The sequence below is a fragment of the Sturnira hondurensis genome, unplaced genomic scaffold, assembly GCF_014824575.4.
Source record: "Sturnira hondurensis isolate 20B ecotype Veracruz unplaced genomic scaffold, ASM1482457v3 Scaffold0021143, whole genome shotgun sequence".
Taxonomy (NCBI): Eukaryota; Metazoa; Chordata; class Mammalia; order Chiroptera; family Phyllostomidae; genus Sturnira; species Sturnira hondurensis.
In genome coordinates, this window is record NW_028093774.1 from 29,487,009 (window position 1) to 29,501,169 (window position 14,161).

At 36.9% G+C, this 14,161-nt stretch overlaps 1 protein-coding gene across 1 annotated transcript in view; it reads left to right on the plus strand.

The window, feature by feature from the left end:
* The window catches only part of KCNH5 (potassium voltage-gated channel subfamily H member 5), a 266,667-nt gene that overhangs the window by 35,727 nt on the left and 216,779 nt on the right, over positions 1-14,161 (plus strand). Inside the window, exons 5-6 of the mRNA XM_037031623.1 lie at positions 7,667-7,782; positions 11,429-11,821. Coding sequence (XP_036887518.1) covers positions 7,667-7,782; positions 11,429-11,821 — 509 coding nt within the window. The remainder of the gene's footprint in view (positions 1-7,666; positions 7,783-11,428; positions 11,822-14,161) is intronic.

Below are 14,161 nucleotides of genomic sequence, written 5' to 3' on the forward strand. Positions count from 1 at the left end.
TTCAAGTTTAATTAGTTGACTTTTTCAGGTTACTCTTCACCTTTTATGTACTTGGTTGTTGTAGATTCTCCTGAGTAGATATTGCTAGATTATGTAAAAAAACAATTTTGTCATCAGGAGAGTGTCTGGAAGGTTAAAACATTCTAATTGGAGTCTTATTGACTATAATACTCAGAGAGGCTTCTATAGAATATAGTAGTTGGTGGCATGTGCTTTTACTCTCCTTTGCTCTCATTTTATTCTCTTCATTGTGTTTAAATTAGAAATTATTATCACATGAATGAAGAATTTCAAATATCCTTAGAAGTTTCTATGAAATATTATTTTTAACGATCTCTAGGGGACTATAAATTAAATATCTTCCTTTTTGCATTTGGCAGCCATTGCCTTTTCTTACCTCTTTTTTAAAAAATTGCCATAAAAGCTTTAATCTTTCCACCGTAATTATAATTATAGAAAAATTGCATTACACCTATTTTCTGCAGATGAAATTAAATATATATTATCTACCTGCTTGATTTCCTATTAGTATCAAATTGCAAGGAAAATTTTATGGTGTGCAAACCACTGAAAGCATGACATAGATCAGTTCACTTGGAAATGTTTCCAAAAATGTGTGTATTTAGTCAGCTCCTGGAAGAATGGATAAAAGCATTCACTTTTAGACCTGTCCTACCTATTTCTCTGCCTTTACTTATACACCCAGTATCTAGGATGTTTGGGATAAGTTTAAATACTATTTATAATATAATAGTTTTCTAATGGAATAGTCTTCTAACTAATGCTTATTTGTTTCTTTAAAAATCCAAAGTGATCCATCCAATAGCAGCAGAATACATTTTCTTCTCAAGCTTAAATGGAACATTCACTAGGTAGATCATATTCTGGCCATAAAACACACCTTGGCAAACTTAAAAGAATATAGATCTTACCAGGTATGTTCTTAGACAAAAATGGAATTAAACTAGAAATCAGTTTAATTTTCTTGACAGAAAGGTAGCTAGGAAATCCCCAAATGTTTGGAAATTAATACATTTCTAAATATCTCATGAGTCAAAGAAGAAACCTTAAAGGAAACTAGAAAAATATTTTGAACTAAATTGAAATAAAAATACAGCTTATCAATTATGTGGGATGCACCAAAAGCAACGCTTAGAGGGAAATGTGTATGTAGCATTAAATGCATATATTAGAAAAGAAGAAAGATATAAAATTGATAACAGAAGCTTCTACCTTAGGAAAGTAAGCCACAGAAAAGCAATTTGAGCCAAAGCAAGCTGAAGACAATAAATAAAATTAGAGCAGAAATCAGTGAAATAGAAAACAAACCAACAAAAAAAAAATGAGAGAAAATCATTACAACCCAAAGCTGATTCTTTAAAGAGATTATTAAGGTTAATAAACCTCTAGCCTGGCTAACCAAGAAAAATAGAGAAGATACAAATCACCAGTATCAGAAATTAAAGAAGGGCCATCAGAACACACCCATGGATGTGAAAGCGTCATGAAGAAATACTTTGAACAACTCTACAGCCACTGAATTGGTAACTTAGTTAAAATGGGCCAATTCCTTGAAGAAACAAACTATCAGAATGCACAGTAGGGGCAATAACCTCAATTGTCCTATAGCTATTGAATAAATTGTATAAATGTTTAATAAACTTCCAAAACAAGAAAACACCAGGTACATATGTTTGCATTGTCAAATTCACAGTATCTTTCGGAAAATATAAGTAGAAAGAACTCTTCTCATTCTGTGAGGTCAGTATTACTCTCATACCAAACGCAGAGAAATACAGTCCAAGAAAGGAAAGTTACATACCAGTATTTCTCATGAGATGCAAAAATCTGCAACAAAATGCCATCTAACAATGTATTAAAAGAATTACATACAATGACCAAATAGGATTTACTCCACATATGCAGAGCTGGTTCAACATTTAAAAATCAATCATTGTAATTCACTATATCAACAGGCTAAATAATGAACATAATGGATCATATCAGTTTGCATAGAAAAAAGCATTTGACAAAACCCAAACCCGTTCATGATAAAACTTTTAGTAAAGTAGGAATGGAGAGTAACTTGATCAACTTGATAAGGAACATCTATGAAAAACCTACAGCTAACAGCTGATGATTATCTGTTGTTTTCTCTAATTTACACTAAGTGATGTCATGGCACAGCTAATGTTGGCCAAAATGAGTACAGTGCTTTTGCACAGTTTTGATCTGCTGAACATTAACGGTGCTGTCAGTAGCTTTGTAGCCTATTTATGGAAAGTGAAAGTTGGCAGCATTTTACAATGATGTTGTGGAAAGGATGTTAATATTAGGGTTGACTTTTATTTTCCAAATTAATGCCTCCATTTTTCTGCTTTCACCTCCATCTCTGCATCTGCACATCAGGATTACAGAGTTCTTTGCCAGGCACAGTCTCATAAATGCATAATCCATTCTTACAAAAAAAAAGACATTTGAATACATTCCAGGCAACTCAGACCACTTGATTTTGAACTGTGTTTGATAGACATGTAAATTAGAATCTGTGGGAAATCAGACCCAATTGTGGAAAGAATTAAACTATCTCTTTCCAGTTTTTGTAGAGGAAAGGCTTATTTTGAATAGACTTTTATTTTATTATACCTTTCAAATATACAACAGATTCTTGAAGAAAGTATTGCACAAAGTAACTATGAGTGGTATATATGAACTGCTTTCTATTATTCATTTGAGCTATAAATTTAATATGGAGAATTCAGTGTAGATAAAATATTTATGCCTTTAAGTAATCATACTACCATTGCTATAAAGCTATCAGTCTACAAAAGCATTTTTTGAAATGTAGGCCAAAAAATGTGTCTTTTAACCTTTTAAGTTGAGTAAACAGGACCATGGAGAGTTTAGGAAATGGCAGATGAGATTTTGTGATAAGACCATAATATTAAAATGGATTGTGGCTAGAAAATTGAAGTTGAGAACAAGATTTACTTTTCATTTAGCCTTGGGTTACTTAACCAGAGTTACTTAACATAAGCTTTTTCATGACTCTTCTAGGAATATTTTAATCTCCTTGCTTATTTTATTCATTTTAAAAACCAAAAGTACAAGTCAAGCACACAGTATGGGACAGGCATTGTTTCAGGTCCTGGAAATAGAGTTCCTTTCTTCACATCTTTATGGGAGCACTGACATACAAATATGTAAAAGTGCAAGTTTTCTTCTGATTATTTGTATTTTTTCAGTAATATAAGAAACATGTCTATATTTTTGTCTTTAAAATGAGTGGAACTGAATGATATCAACAATACTTTTGATTTATACTGTGATGGATGTTAGCAAAAACCATTGGAGGGGGAGGAAACTAGTTTTGAAGTAGTTAACCATGTGTCAGAAACTTTATGGTCTTTATCGTTCATTTCTGTAATTCTGGAAATTACTGTTATTATCTTCATTTTACTGTGGAAGGCCCTGCCGTGTAAAGTTGGACTGATTTCCAATCCTGCGTTATTTCTGTTGCACTGTGTGCCTCATCCTTTTCCATGGAAACTTGTTTGGATTTCAAGGTGTTCTCCATTTTTTCTACAGTTTTTTCACCTTAATGGTATTCTCCATTTCCCCCTGTTCTCCTTTTTCACTAAAATAAATAAATAAATAATAAAGCACAAGTTGAGAATACTCTGGTTCTGACAGAATTGTACTGTTTTAAACCAACAGAATTTATTGATAATAATGCAAAGGGGCAAAATGTTTTTATCTTTTGTTCCTGGTATTGAGGTCGTGGAACTGTTGCTCAGATAATCAGTCAATGGTACCTGAAACATCATTTATAATAGTGTATAAATTACAGCCAAGAAATCCATTCTGTTGATTAGCCATATGTGTTCTAAAAAAGATGGCCCAAATCTCTACCCATTTATACTGAGTAGTATTTTCAAACGGATTGTGAAACTGCCAAAACACTTACAGTGTGAAATATCCTGTGCCATGTAGTTATGGCATCTTTGTGCCAATAATTGAGACAAAAAAATTTCTGTAGGATGAAAATAACAGCAAAAATAGCAACCTTCGCCGTGTGGGAAGCCAATGATTTTCTTTAGAGGAAACAACAGATGAAATATGAGTAATTATACCATGTAGTCTCTTTGGCCAAGAGCATAATTGTTTATATAAGCTTTTTTTCTTATGGGTTAGAATCTTGTGTTGCAGTCTAGTAGATTGATTTGACTGCCTCTGTGACTTCCTTTTATTTTTAAGATTAAGCAGTTCATGACAAAGAGGTTAATTGCAACCCAATGGAGCTAAACTAATGTTTTATTAAGAAGGGGTTGGCATCCTGAGCTTTTAGAACTAATATTCTCATAATATAATGAACAACCTACAGAGCAAGTATTAGGCTCTTCGTATTCATCTGTCTGTTCACATTACCTCATATCGACCACATCTAAGTAACATCAGTGAAGTGTGCTGAATAATCAGTCACATAGATGGGTCTCTGTAAAGGTGAGCTCAGTAAGTGTGTCACTAGGGAAGTCAGAACTCCTGATGTGTTTTTTCCTCTGACCTAGACAGTGTGGTCGCTCAGCTGTTTCAAAGTTTGTACAGTGGGGGTTGGTGGCAGATCAAATGAACTAATTTAAGAACATAGGTGGTTCTAGATGCAGGCAAGAGCACAGAGAGATAGGCCTAAGGAAATTCACTGTGGCATTGTCAGTGACAGTGAAAAGTCTAGAAACCACTTACACGTCCGCTTAATTCTTTGAGATGATGAAGGCGCAGACAAGAATCAGTGCCATGTGGCTAGGTGTAGAGGTGAAGGGGACAGAAGGGAACTTGAAGGCTGTCGTGTTCCTTATGGCTTTTGTTTCTTCAGTAACTTATTCAATGAGGTAATCTGCTGAAAGTGAGGAGAGGGGGGGCTGGTGTAGTGCTCTTAAGAAAAATACTGACTGTTTAGGACTGAGGACTACAGGGAAGCCCTAAACCTAGGAAATGGGAGAACATATGCCATTTAATGATTTGTATTCTTCCATGTGTCATTAAACTTATTCCTTCAATATAGTCTTATATTTTTTCAAAATATTTTCTGGATGAGCCTTATTATACACAGGGGATGAAAACAGAGTTATCTTTTACTTCTGGCCCAGATAGAGGCACAGGTAGACACACTGTGCCTCCTTGCACAACCGAAAGAAGGACAACAAATTTAAAAACAAAAGACAACAAGAACTGCCAGAAAATCAAACTGTATGGAAGTCTGACAACTAAGGAGTAAAGAAGAAACATTCATCTAGACGAGTAGGAGGAGCAGAGACCAGCAGCTGGGCAAAGAGGACTCCCAGCAAGGCAGAGGCCGGAGGACCGGGGTGGGCAAGGTGGTGGCTGGAGGACTTGGCAAGGTGGCAGATTGCAGACTGCACAGTCCCACATTCGTGTGCAGATAAACAGGGAGGAACAATTGGAGAGCAAGACAGAGTGTGCAAACCGGGGCTCCAGTATGGGGAAATAAAGCCTCAAACCTCTGATTTGAAAACACCTGTGGGGGTTGAGGTGGCAGCAGGAGAAACTCCCAGCCTCACAGAAGAGTTCGTTGGAGAGACCCACAGAGTCCTAGAATGTACACAAAACCCACCCACCCAGGAATCAGCACCAGAAGGGCCCAATTTGTGGGTAGTGGGGGAAGCAACTGAAAACTGGTAGAGAGCAGAGCAAGTGGCATTGCTCTCTCTCGGATCCCTCCCCCACATACAGCATCACAATGCAGCCACGTGGGTTGCCCTGCCCTGGTGAACACCTAAGGCTGTACCCCTTACTATCTAACAGGTATGCCGAGGCTAAAAAAATGGCCCAAATGAAAGATCAAAGCTCCAGAAAAAATACACTAAGCAATGAAGAGATAGCCAACCTACCATATGTACCATTCAAAACACTGGTAATCAGGATGCTCACAGAATTGGTTGAATATGGTCACAGATTAGAGGAAAAAATGAAGGCTATGCTAAGTGAATTAAAGGAAAATGTACAAGGAACCAAGAGTGATGGTTCCTTTTCCTGGGAAGGAAACTGGGACTCAAAATCAATGGTTTGGACCAGAAGGAAGAGATAAACATTCAACCAGAGCAGAATGAAGAAACAAGAATTCAAAAAAATGAGGAGAGGCTTAGGAATCTCCAGGACATCTTTAAATGTTCCTACATCCAAATCATAGTGGTGCCAGAAGGAGAAGAGGAAGAAAAAGAAATGGAAAACTTATTTGAAAACATAATGAAGGAGAACTTCCCCAAGCTGGCAAAAGAAATAGACTTTTAGGAAGTCCAGAAAGCTCAGAGAATCCCAAACAAATTGGACCCAAGGAGGAACATACCAAGGTACATCATCATTAAGTTACCCAAGGTTAAAGATAAAGAGAAGATCCTAAAAGCAGCAAGAGAGAAGGGGACAGTTACCTACAAAGGAGTGCCCATAAGACTGTCAGTTGATTTCTCAAAAGAAACCCTGGAGGCAAGAAGGGGCTGGAAAGAAGTATTCCAAGTCATGAAAGGCAAGGACCTACATCCAAGATGACTATCCAGCAAAGCTATCATTTAGAATGGAAGGGTAGATAAAGTGCTTCCCAGATAAGGTCAAGTTAAAGGAGTTCACCATCATCAAGCCCTTATTATATGAAATGTTAAAGGGACTTATCTAAGAAAAAGAAGATGAAAATATGAAGAGTAAAATGACAACATATTCACAGTTATTAACAATCAAACCCAAAACAAAAACAAAAGCAAAAAAGAACTAAGCAAGCAACTAGAACAGAAACAGGATAACAGAAATGGAGATAACCTGGAGGGTTATCAGCTAGGTAGTGGGAGGGAGAGAGAGGGGGAAAAGGTACAAAGAATAAGTAGCATAGATGGTAGGTAGGAAATAGACAGGGGGAGGTTAAGAATAGTATAGGAAATGAAGAAGCCAAAGGACTTATATATGTGACCCATGGACATGAACTAAGGTGGGGAATGCTGGTGGGGGGTGTGTGCAGGGCAGAGGGGAATAAAAGGTGGGGGGTGGGGAATGGGACAACTGTAATAGCATAATCAATAAAATACATTTAAAAAAAGGAAATAGAATTGTCTTTTAATCCAATACTCAGATGTACTAAGGGGTGCAACATCACCTGTTTTAGAAATATGAAACTTCAGTAAGTATAAAATTGACTTGGAAGCTTCTAAAAATATTCAATGCAATTGTATTCAGTTGATGTAAGAAAGAGAAGTGATCACAAGGAAATGTTTTAACATATGTTTTGTCAACATACAGTTGACATCTGAAGACATACTGTCATCTGTCAGCATACTGTCATCTGAAGACATCCTTATCATTTTTACTCAAAAAGCAAAACCAGTCCTATATGGTGCAAGGGGGAGCACAGCATTTTTTGGACAGCTAGCCACTTTGGCTACTTGGACTATATAATAGATATGAGTAAAGCCCAAAGGTCACACATAAAAATTGCTTATTACTTTATAGCCACACTTGATATATATGATATCTATATAGAAGTAAAATACTTTTGATATTTGTCTTTAGTCCTGGATGTTATGCTGTTTCTGAGATCATTTGAATATTATCAGGAATGTTGATTATGCATGAAAAACTGAGACTTTCTTCTCTTATTTTTAAGGTTGGACAAAATTTGCCCGATTGACACGGGCTTTGACAAATAGCCGAAGTGTTTTGCAGCAGCTCACGCCAATGAATAAAACAGAGGTGGTCCACAAACATTCAAGATTAGCTGAAGTGAGTATGAGACTAACTTTGCTGTCCGTAGTGTGGTGGTGGTACATTGCCACCCCTCCCCCACCCTGCCCCAGCCAATGATTCTGTACGGATATTTTTGTATATTATTTTACAAATGCTTAAGTGATCATTTATTTTCCCCTTGAGGATTTATAGAAATTCCAGATACTTCTTTTTATTCCTTCCTGCTTTTGAAATTGGAAAGTAGTTCATGACATTCCAGGTGATCTCTGCAGAGTGTGAGGTGTCCTTAGAGCAAATAAGATAGGAGTTCATGCGTTCGTCCATTTATGTATGTGGCACACATGTATTGAGGGCTTGCTCTGTACTTGACACTCTACAAAGAAAGTAGATACAAAACAAACAATGGGCTGTATCACCAAGGAGCTAAAGATCTAGCTGAGGAATCTAGTATGTGATAAATATTATGACAGGATGCAGTGGGAGCACACGCAGGAGCATTTACCCAGACTTGGGGGTGGGGTTACCTGCATTAGGTGATAATGGGCGGGGCTATCTGCCTCAGGGTTGAGTGAATCTTGAAGGAAAAATGTAAGAGGCAGGTAAAGAAGGTTATTTATACCAGGGAGGCCACCATATGCAAAAGCTAAGAGATGAGATAGCATGATGACTTTGAATATCCAGTGTGGGTGAAGTCAGGAGGGAAAGGAAAAGTCAAAGTAGTGGTAGCGAAATATTGGCAGTTGGTGGAAGTGAGCCAGGGAAGTGACATAATCACATTTGTGCTTCAGAAAAACCTCTTAAAAGAATATTAGTTCCAATGGTTTCCTTTGTAATCCCATGTTTTTATTGTACTGATTTAAAAACCTTATTCTAAGAAGAGATCCCTATATTTTGCCAGATTATAAAAAGGGATTCGTGGCACAAAAATGGTTAAGAACCCCTTCTTGACCTAGTGGCTCTGTGTTGAATAGGTAGGTAGGGAAAGCAGTTAAGAGTTTCTAGTAAGCATTCAGCTAGGATGAGCATGGCTTTAATCAGGGGAACCAGAAGTAGAAGTGGGCAGATTGCAGACCCAGCAACATCAGAGTCAACATGTTTGTTGATAGATTAGAATTGGATGTGAAAAAGGACAACTCTGTGTTTCTAGTGTGGACAACTAGGTAGATAGTGCATGCTATTGCTTAACAAAATGGCAAATATAAGGGGAGGAAGAGAAGGTTTGGAGACAATGATAATGAATTCAGTTTTGGACATATTTTTTAAAAACTTATTTATTTTTAGAGAGAGGGGAAGAGAGGGAGAAGGAGTGGGAGAGGAACATTAATGTGTGGTTGCCTCTTGTGCACCCCCAGCTGGGGACCTGGCTCAAAAACCTAGGCATGTTCCTGGACTGGGAATTGAACCAGTGACCCTTTGGTTCACAGGCTGGCACTCAATCCACTGAGCCACACCAGCCAGGGAAGTTTTGGACATGTCAAGTTTGAAATGCATGACAGGAAATTGGAGTGGAAATTTATGGGTCGAGCCCCAGAAGGATATCTGGGTTTGGGTTGCACACGTTGGTGGCATCTTCACACATGTGGCTATTAAAGCCAAGGACTAGACGGTGTTATGCAGATGGTGTATTGAAACCAGAGAGACAAAGGAATGAGGACAGGCTCTGAGGCAGCCTGAAGCCTTGTTGTTCATGTGTCTTCTGTAATTATCATTTGTCTTACTGATATGAAAGATGCCAAGAAGCTAATCAAGGTTCCAAAGCTATGCTGAGCAATTAGTGGGCATTCACAAAATACTATGAGACAACTGAGGGAAAAATGAAATTAAATGCATGGGTTTGCTCTGATGGAGAAAGGTGAGTTGAAGCTCTCTAGCATAACTTTTTTAACTAGCTGAAGATACTAATTGGGTTTGGGGAGAGGAATTATGTTCCTTGAATTTGAAGGATTCTACACTTTTTTCTCCGACTATACCTAACAGAGGAACTTATATGGCTTTCTGCTCTAAATTGACTTGTTAGCTTGGGGAGAGAGTAGTACTTTGATGAGCAGATATGTTTTTGAAAGCCCAAATAAGAAGTTAACATAACTAAATATTAACATAATAATAATCACCATTCTTTAAAAAGATGATATACAGTTGGCACAAGATTTAAAGTAGACAGTTAGATCAACTTCCTCTTTCAATAATGCTTGTTATTAAGTACTACCTGATTTTGAAGCAACTTTCTTGTCTGTCTAGAGTTGTCTGTTTCTATACATCAAGCTGAAGTATGGGAGCTGGTTTCTATGACTCTGACTTTTAGAGTCATAGTTTTTTGTGGGTCTTAACTCCATCCTATTCAGAGCTTTCTTTTTCTTTGTTAACACAATTGGACAGGCACAAGAGGAAAGGGATCATAAAGCGGAAAATGTTCTACCTTAAGAGCTGAATCACTCATCATTGTTTTTTCCCCTCTATATCAAGTGGAAAGTTTCTTTTCCTTTGACAGCTCATCATTTTTACTTTTGTTGTTGAAGAACTTTTATTCCTGTTTCTTCTCCTATGACTTTTTGGCTTTGCCTTTTTGATTACGAGTAGTTTCTTTATCAGTCAACCCTGATTCACAAACATTATTCACATACAAAACTTTCTGTCATGTCTTAGGCTAGATTTCAGAGAACATGCAGAAATAACAGGGGTTTCAGTACATTTAGTCAGTGTGTGGTCTTAGATCTCCAAAGACTGACCCAGAACAAGCACCAAGTTAGTACAAGGATATCATCTTTCCAATTGTTCTCAGGGTCATATAATTTGCTCAACCTGGGTATTTGGATTTACTATTCAATTCAGCCTCTTTTACTTTTTCCAACACATATAAATCTTATCTCAACTCCACTGGGACCCTTAAATTTGGAGCTGATCCCAACTTTCAAAGATCCTGGTCTCTGTGTAGGCAATTTACTAATTTTTCCATCTGCACTGACATCCCACTTACTGGCTTCAGCCTCCCACTTTCAATACTGGATAGAGAGAAACACACCACTGTCCATGGTCCTGATTCCATATGCGTCAATACTCTCAGATATTTAGAGAAAGAATGTTTGTATTAGTACAAAAGTACATCAGAGACATTATTTCATTCCCTCCTCCAAGTTATTGCTTATGACAATAAAAATGAAAGTGAAGAGTTGTTACTCACCGGTTTATTTTTAAAAAGCCTCAGTAAGGAAGCTAAGTATAAAATGGTTCTATGTCCATGAGAAGGATCAAAGATTAAGCATGTGCCCCCTGCTTTTTTATTGTTGTTGTTGTTTTCCTTCTCCTCTTCCTCCTCCTTCTTCTCTTCTTGTAGCATTTTGGGATCACTTTGCACATGAAAGTTACTGTCTGAAGAATAGGGTTCTTAAAGAAATGTTACAGAAATAGAAGATAGTGGCTTTACCTCAGACTCCACATTATAGTCACCTGGAGAACTTTTGAAAATATAGGTTCTCTGAGAACACACACAAAATTAATTTAATTGTATTCTAGGGGTGGGGTCTAGGTATGAGTATAATGGGTTTTTAAAAACTTCTTCAGATGATTCTAGTTTGTAGCCAGATTTAAGAGATACTGAACTCTGGCTTGACTGCCAATAAGTTTAAATTCATTAGTAACTGTGCAGAGTTGTCCATTTCATTTATATTCATTTTCTCTCTTTTAGGTTCTTCAGCTGGGATCAGATATCCTTCCTCAGTATAAGCAAGAAGCACCAAAGACGCCACCACACATTATTTTACACTATTGTGCTTTTAAAACTACTTGGGATTGGGTGATTTTAATTCTTACTTTCTACACCGCCATTATGGTTCCTTATAACGTTTCCTTCAAAACGAAGCAGAACAACATAGCTTGGTTGGTGCTGGACAGTGTGGTGGATGTTATTTTTCTGGTTGACATTGTTCTAAATTTTCACACGACTTTTGTGGGACCTGGTGGAGAGGTCATTTCGGACCCCAAGCTGATAAGGATGAACTATCTGAAAACTTGGTTTGTGATAGATCTGTTGTCTTGTTTACCTTATGACATCATCAATGCCTTTGAAAATGTGGATGAGGTGAGTTTCTTCTTTTTTTGTTAGAGCACTGTGTATCATGTTTTGAGAAAATTAAGATAAAGGTAATTTGTAGATAATCCATTTTTTTAGTCACCAGTCAATTTTTATCTGCTTTTCCCACTTGATTTCTGGTTAAAAATGCTAATTACTAGGCGAACGTCTGTGGTTGTGGTTGGAAGAATTGGAGGCTGTGTTTGGAAGAGGTGGAACAGAAGGAAAACAGCAACACTGGAGTCAAACAATTCATAAACTAGATAATTGACTGAAATACAATTAAATAGAGGTATTTCTATGGAAAACTGTAGAGTTTTAAAACTGCATGCATCCATAAAATTTTGCTACCATATATAATAGACATATATGGTAACAATGATTGTATTAATATAAAGATAAGAAAACTTTTATGGTAAAGCAATTCCTGAATTTTTGCCTTTTTGGTTTCTTCTTTATAGCTTTTGCTTTAAATTTTAAGTAAGTTTGTAGTTAGTGACTGTATTAGGTGTCTCCTGAGGTCTGGTCTAATTGAAGGTTCTGCTAATTCAGTGTTACCTGCACAATAAGAATACTTCAAAGATGCATGATATCTTAAAAGACAACTTGATCCAGAGCTTCTTAGGCTCTGATTTAGTAGTGGATCATTTCAACCTGCTATACCAAGCTGATAGGATGCAGCCAGTAATCTCAGCTAGCACTATGTAAGTGAGGCAATATAGAATATATTGTTTAAATGTGTTCATAATGATAATGCTACAAACTTATTTTTTCTAAAGGTTCTCCTCTGTCCTTGTAGACTGTTGAGGTGGAAAATTCTCCACTGCATTGTTGTTGCTGTTACTGTTATTTTATGTGTGTTGGGAAGTAGGTCTGGACTTTTCTTTAGTGACTTTTTTCCTCATAAATTTTCTACATTCAGTCAACTTTAAGTATATTTAAAAGAACCTATTTGCCTGAAAATTGCAGGTAGACATTATATTTGATGCTGTACATGTAATTGTTACTTTACAATGATGGGAAAAAAGGAATCATAGTAATTTGTTTTCTAGTTAGAGATTTTACCTACATCAAGCTGTTAAAGGTACATTTATTTCTTTCCTCTTTACCCTCTGGAAATGGTTGAGAGGAGTTAATTTTGAAAATGCTAATTATGTGATAAGGAGAAAATAAGCAGTATTTTCTATAATTGTACTAAATGGATTAATACATTAAAGTAAACACATTAAGATTTTTTGTTATTTAGGACATAGGCATAAAGATTTCAGTAAAAAACTCAATTTATAGGAAAGAAAATACATTAAGTATATTTCATGATAAATGCATTTGTTATAGTATATAAATATATCAAAATATCCTCAGGCACATTCATATTAAGGAAAATACAAAGAAAAACTACAAACTGCAGTGAAATGCTGTTTTGGGCATCACAGTGCAAAGACCAACTCTGCATTAACACTAGGTTGGTGAGTACGGTGGCTGAGGAGGTTCCTTTCAGGAAAGCCTGCCGCAGGGAGCACAGTTAGTGTCTTCCTAGTTACCGCTCTTTTAAACTCAGCATTCAGTGAGTCATCATACTGTCACAGGGGTGGCTTGAAACTGCCCATAGTGGAGATTTACACCCAGAGAGATGCACATGGTATAAACAAAGACTTTTTTTGAACTTGCCACAGACCCAGTTGTTAATCATTCACCAGCATACCACTGAACACAGTTGACCCAAAGTGGCTGTTTTCTGATCTGCTGTGGTTTACACACTGAAGCCATATTTCCCCAAGGCCATGGGTGTCACCAGTGACTAAATATGGTGGTGATATTATAATTTACCTACTCCTGATCAACGAATAACTGCCCCATTGAACAACTTTTACCCTGGACTCCCCATATACGTGTACTGTGGTCTGAGGCTCTTCCTACCCAATCCTTCTTTCCCTCCTTACAGATACCAGAACAGCATTGTGGTCTCAAGGCTCCTCCTGCCTCCCTTTGTTCTTCTCAGGCACTTATCTCAGTAAAATTTGTGTATATCTAACCCTGACTTGGCATCAGTCTTAGGGGACCTGAACTGATAAAGTGATAGTGTGGGCACTCTTATACATGGCTCAAGGGAGTATAAACTGGTAGAAAGTCTATGAAAAATAATGGGCTTTGGGTCTAACATTTAGGTCTTTGATCCATTTTTAATTTATTCTTGTGTTTGGTGGAAGAAGGTGGTCTAGTTTCATTTTACTGCATGTATCTGTCCAATTTTCCCAACACCATTTATTGAAGAAACTTTCTTTAGTCCATTGTATATACTTGCTTCTTCTGTCAAATATTAATTGACTATAAAATTGTGGTTTATTTCTG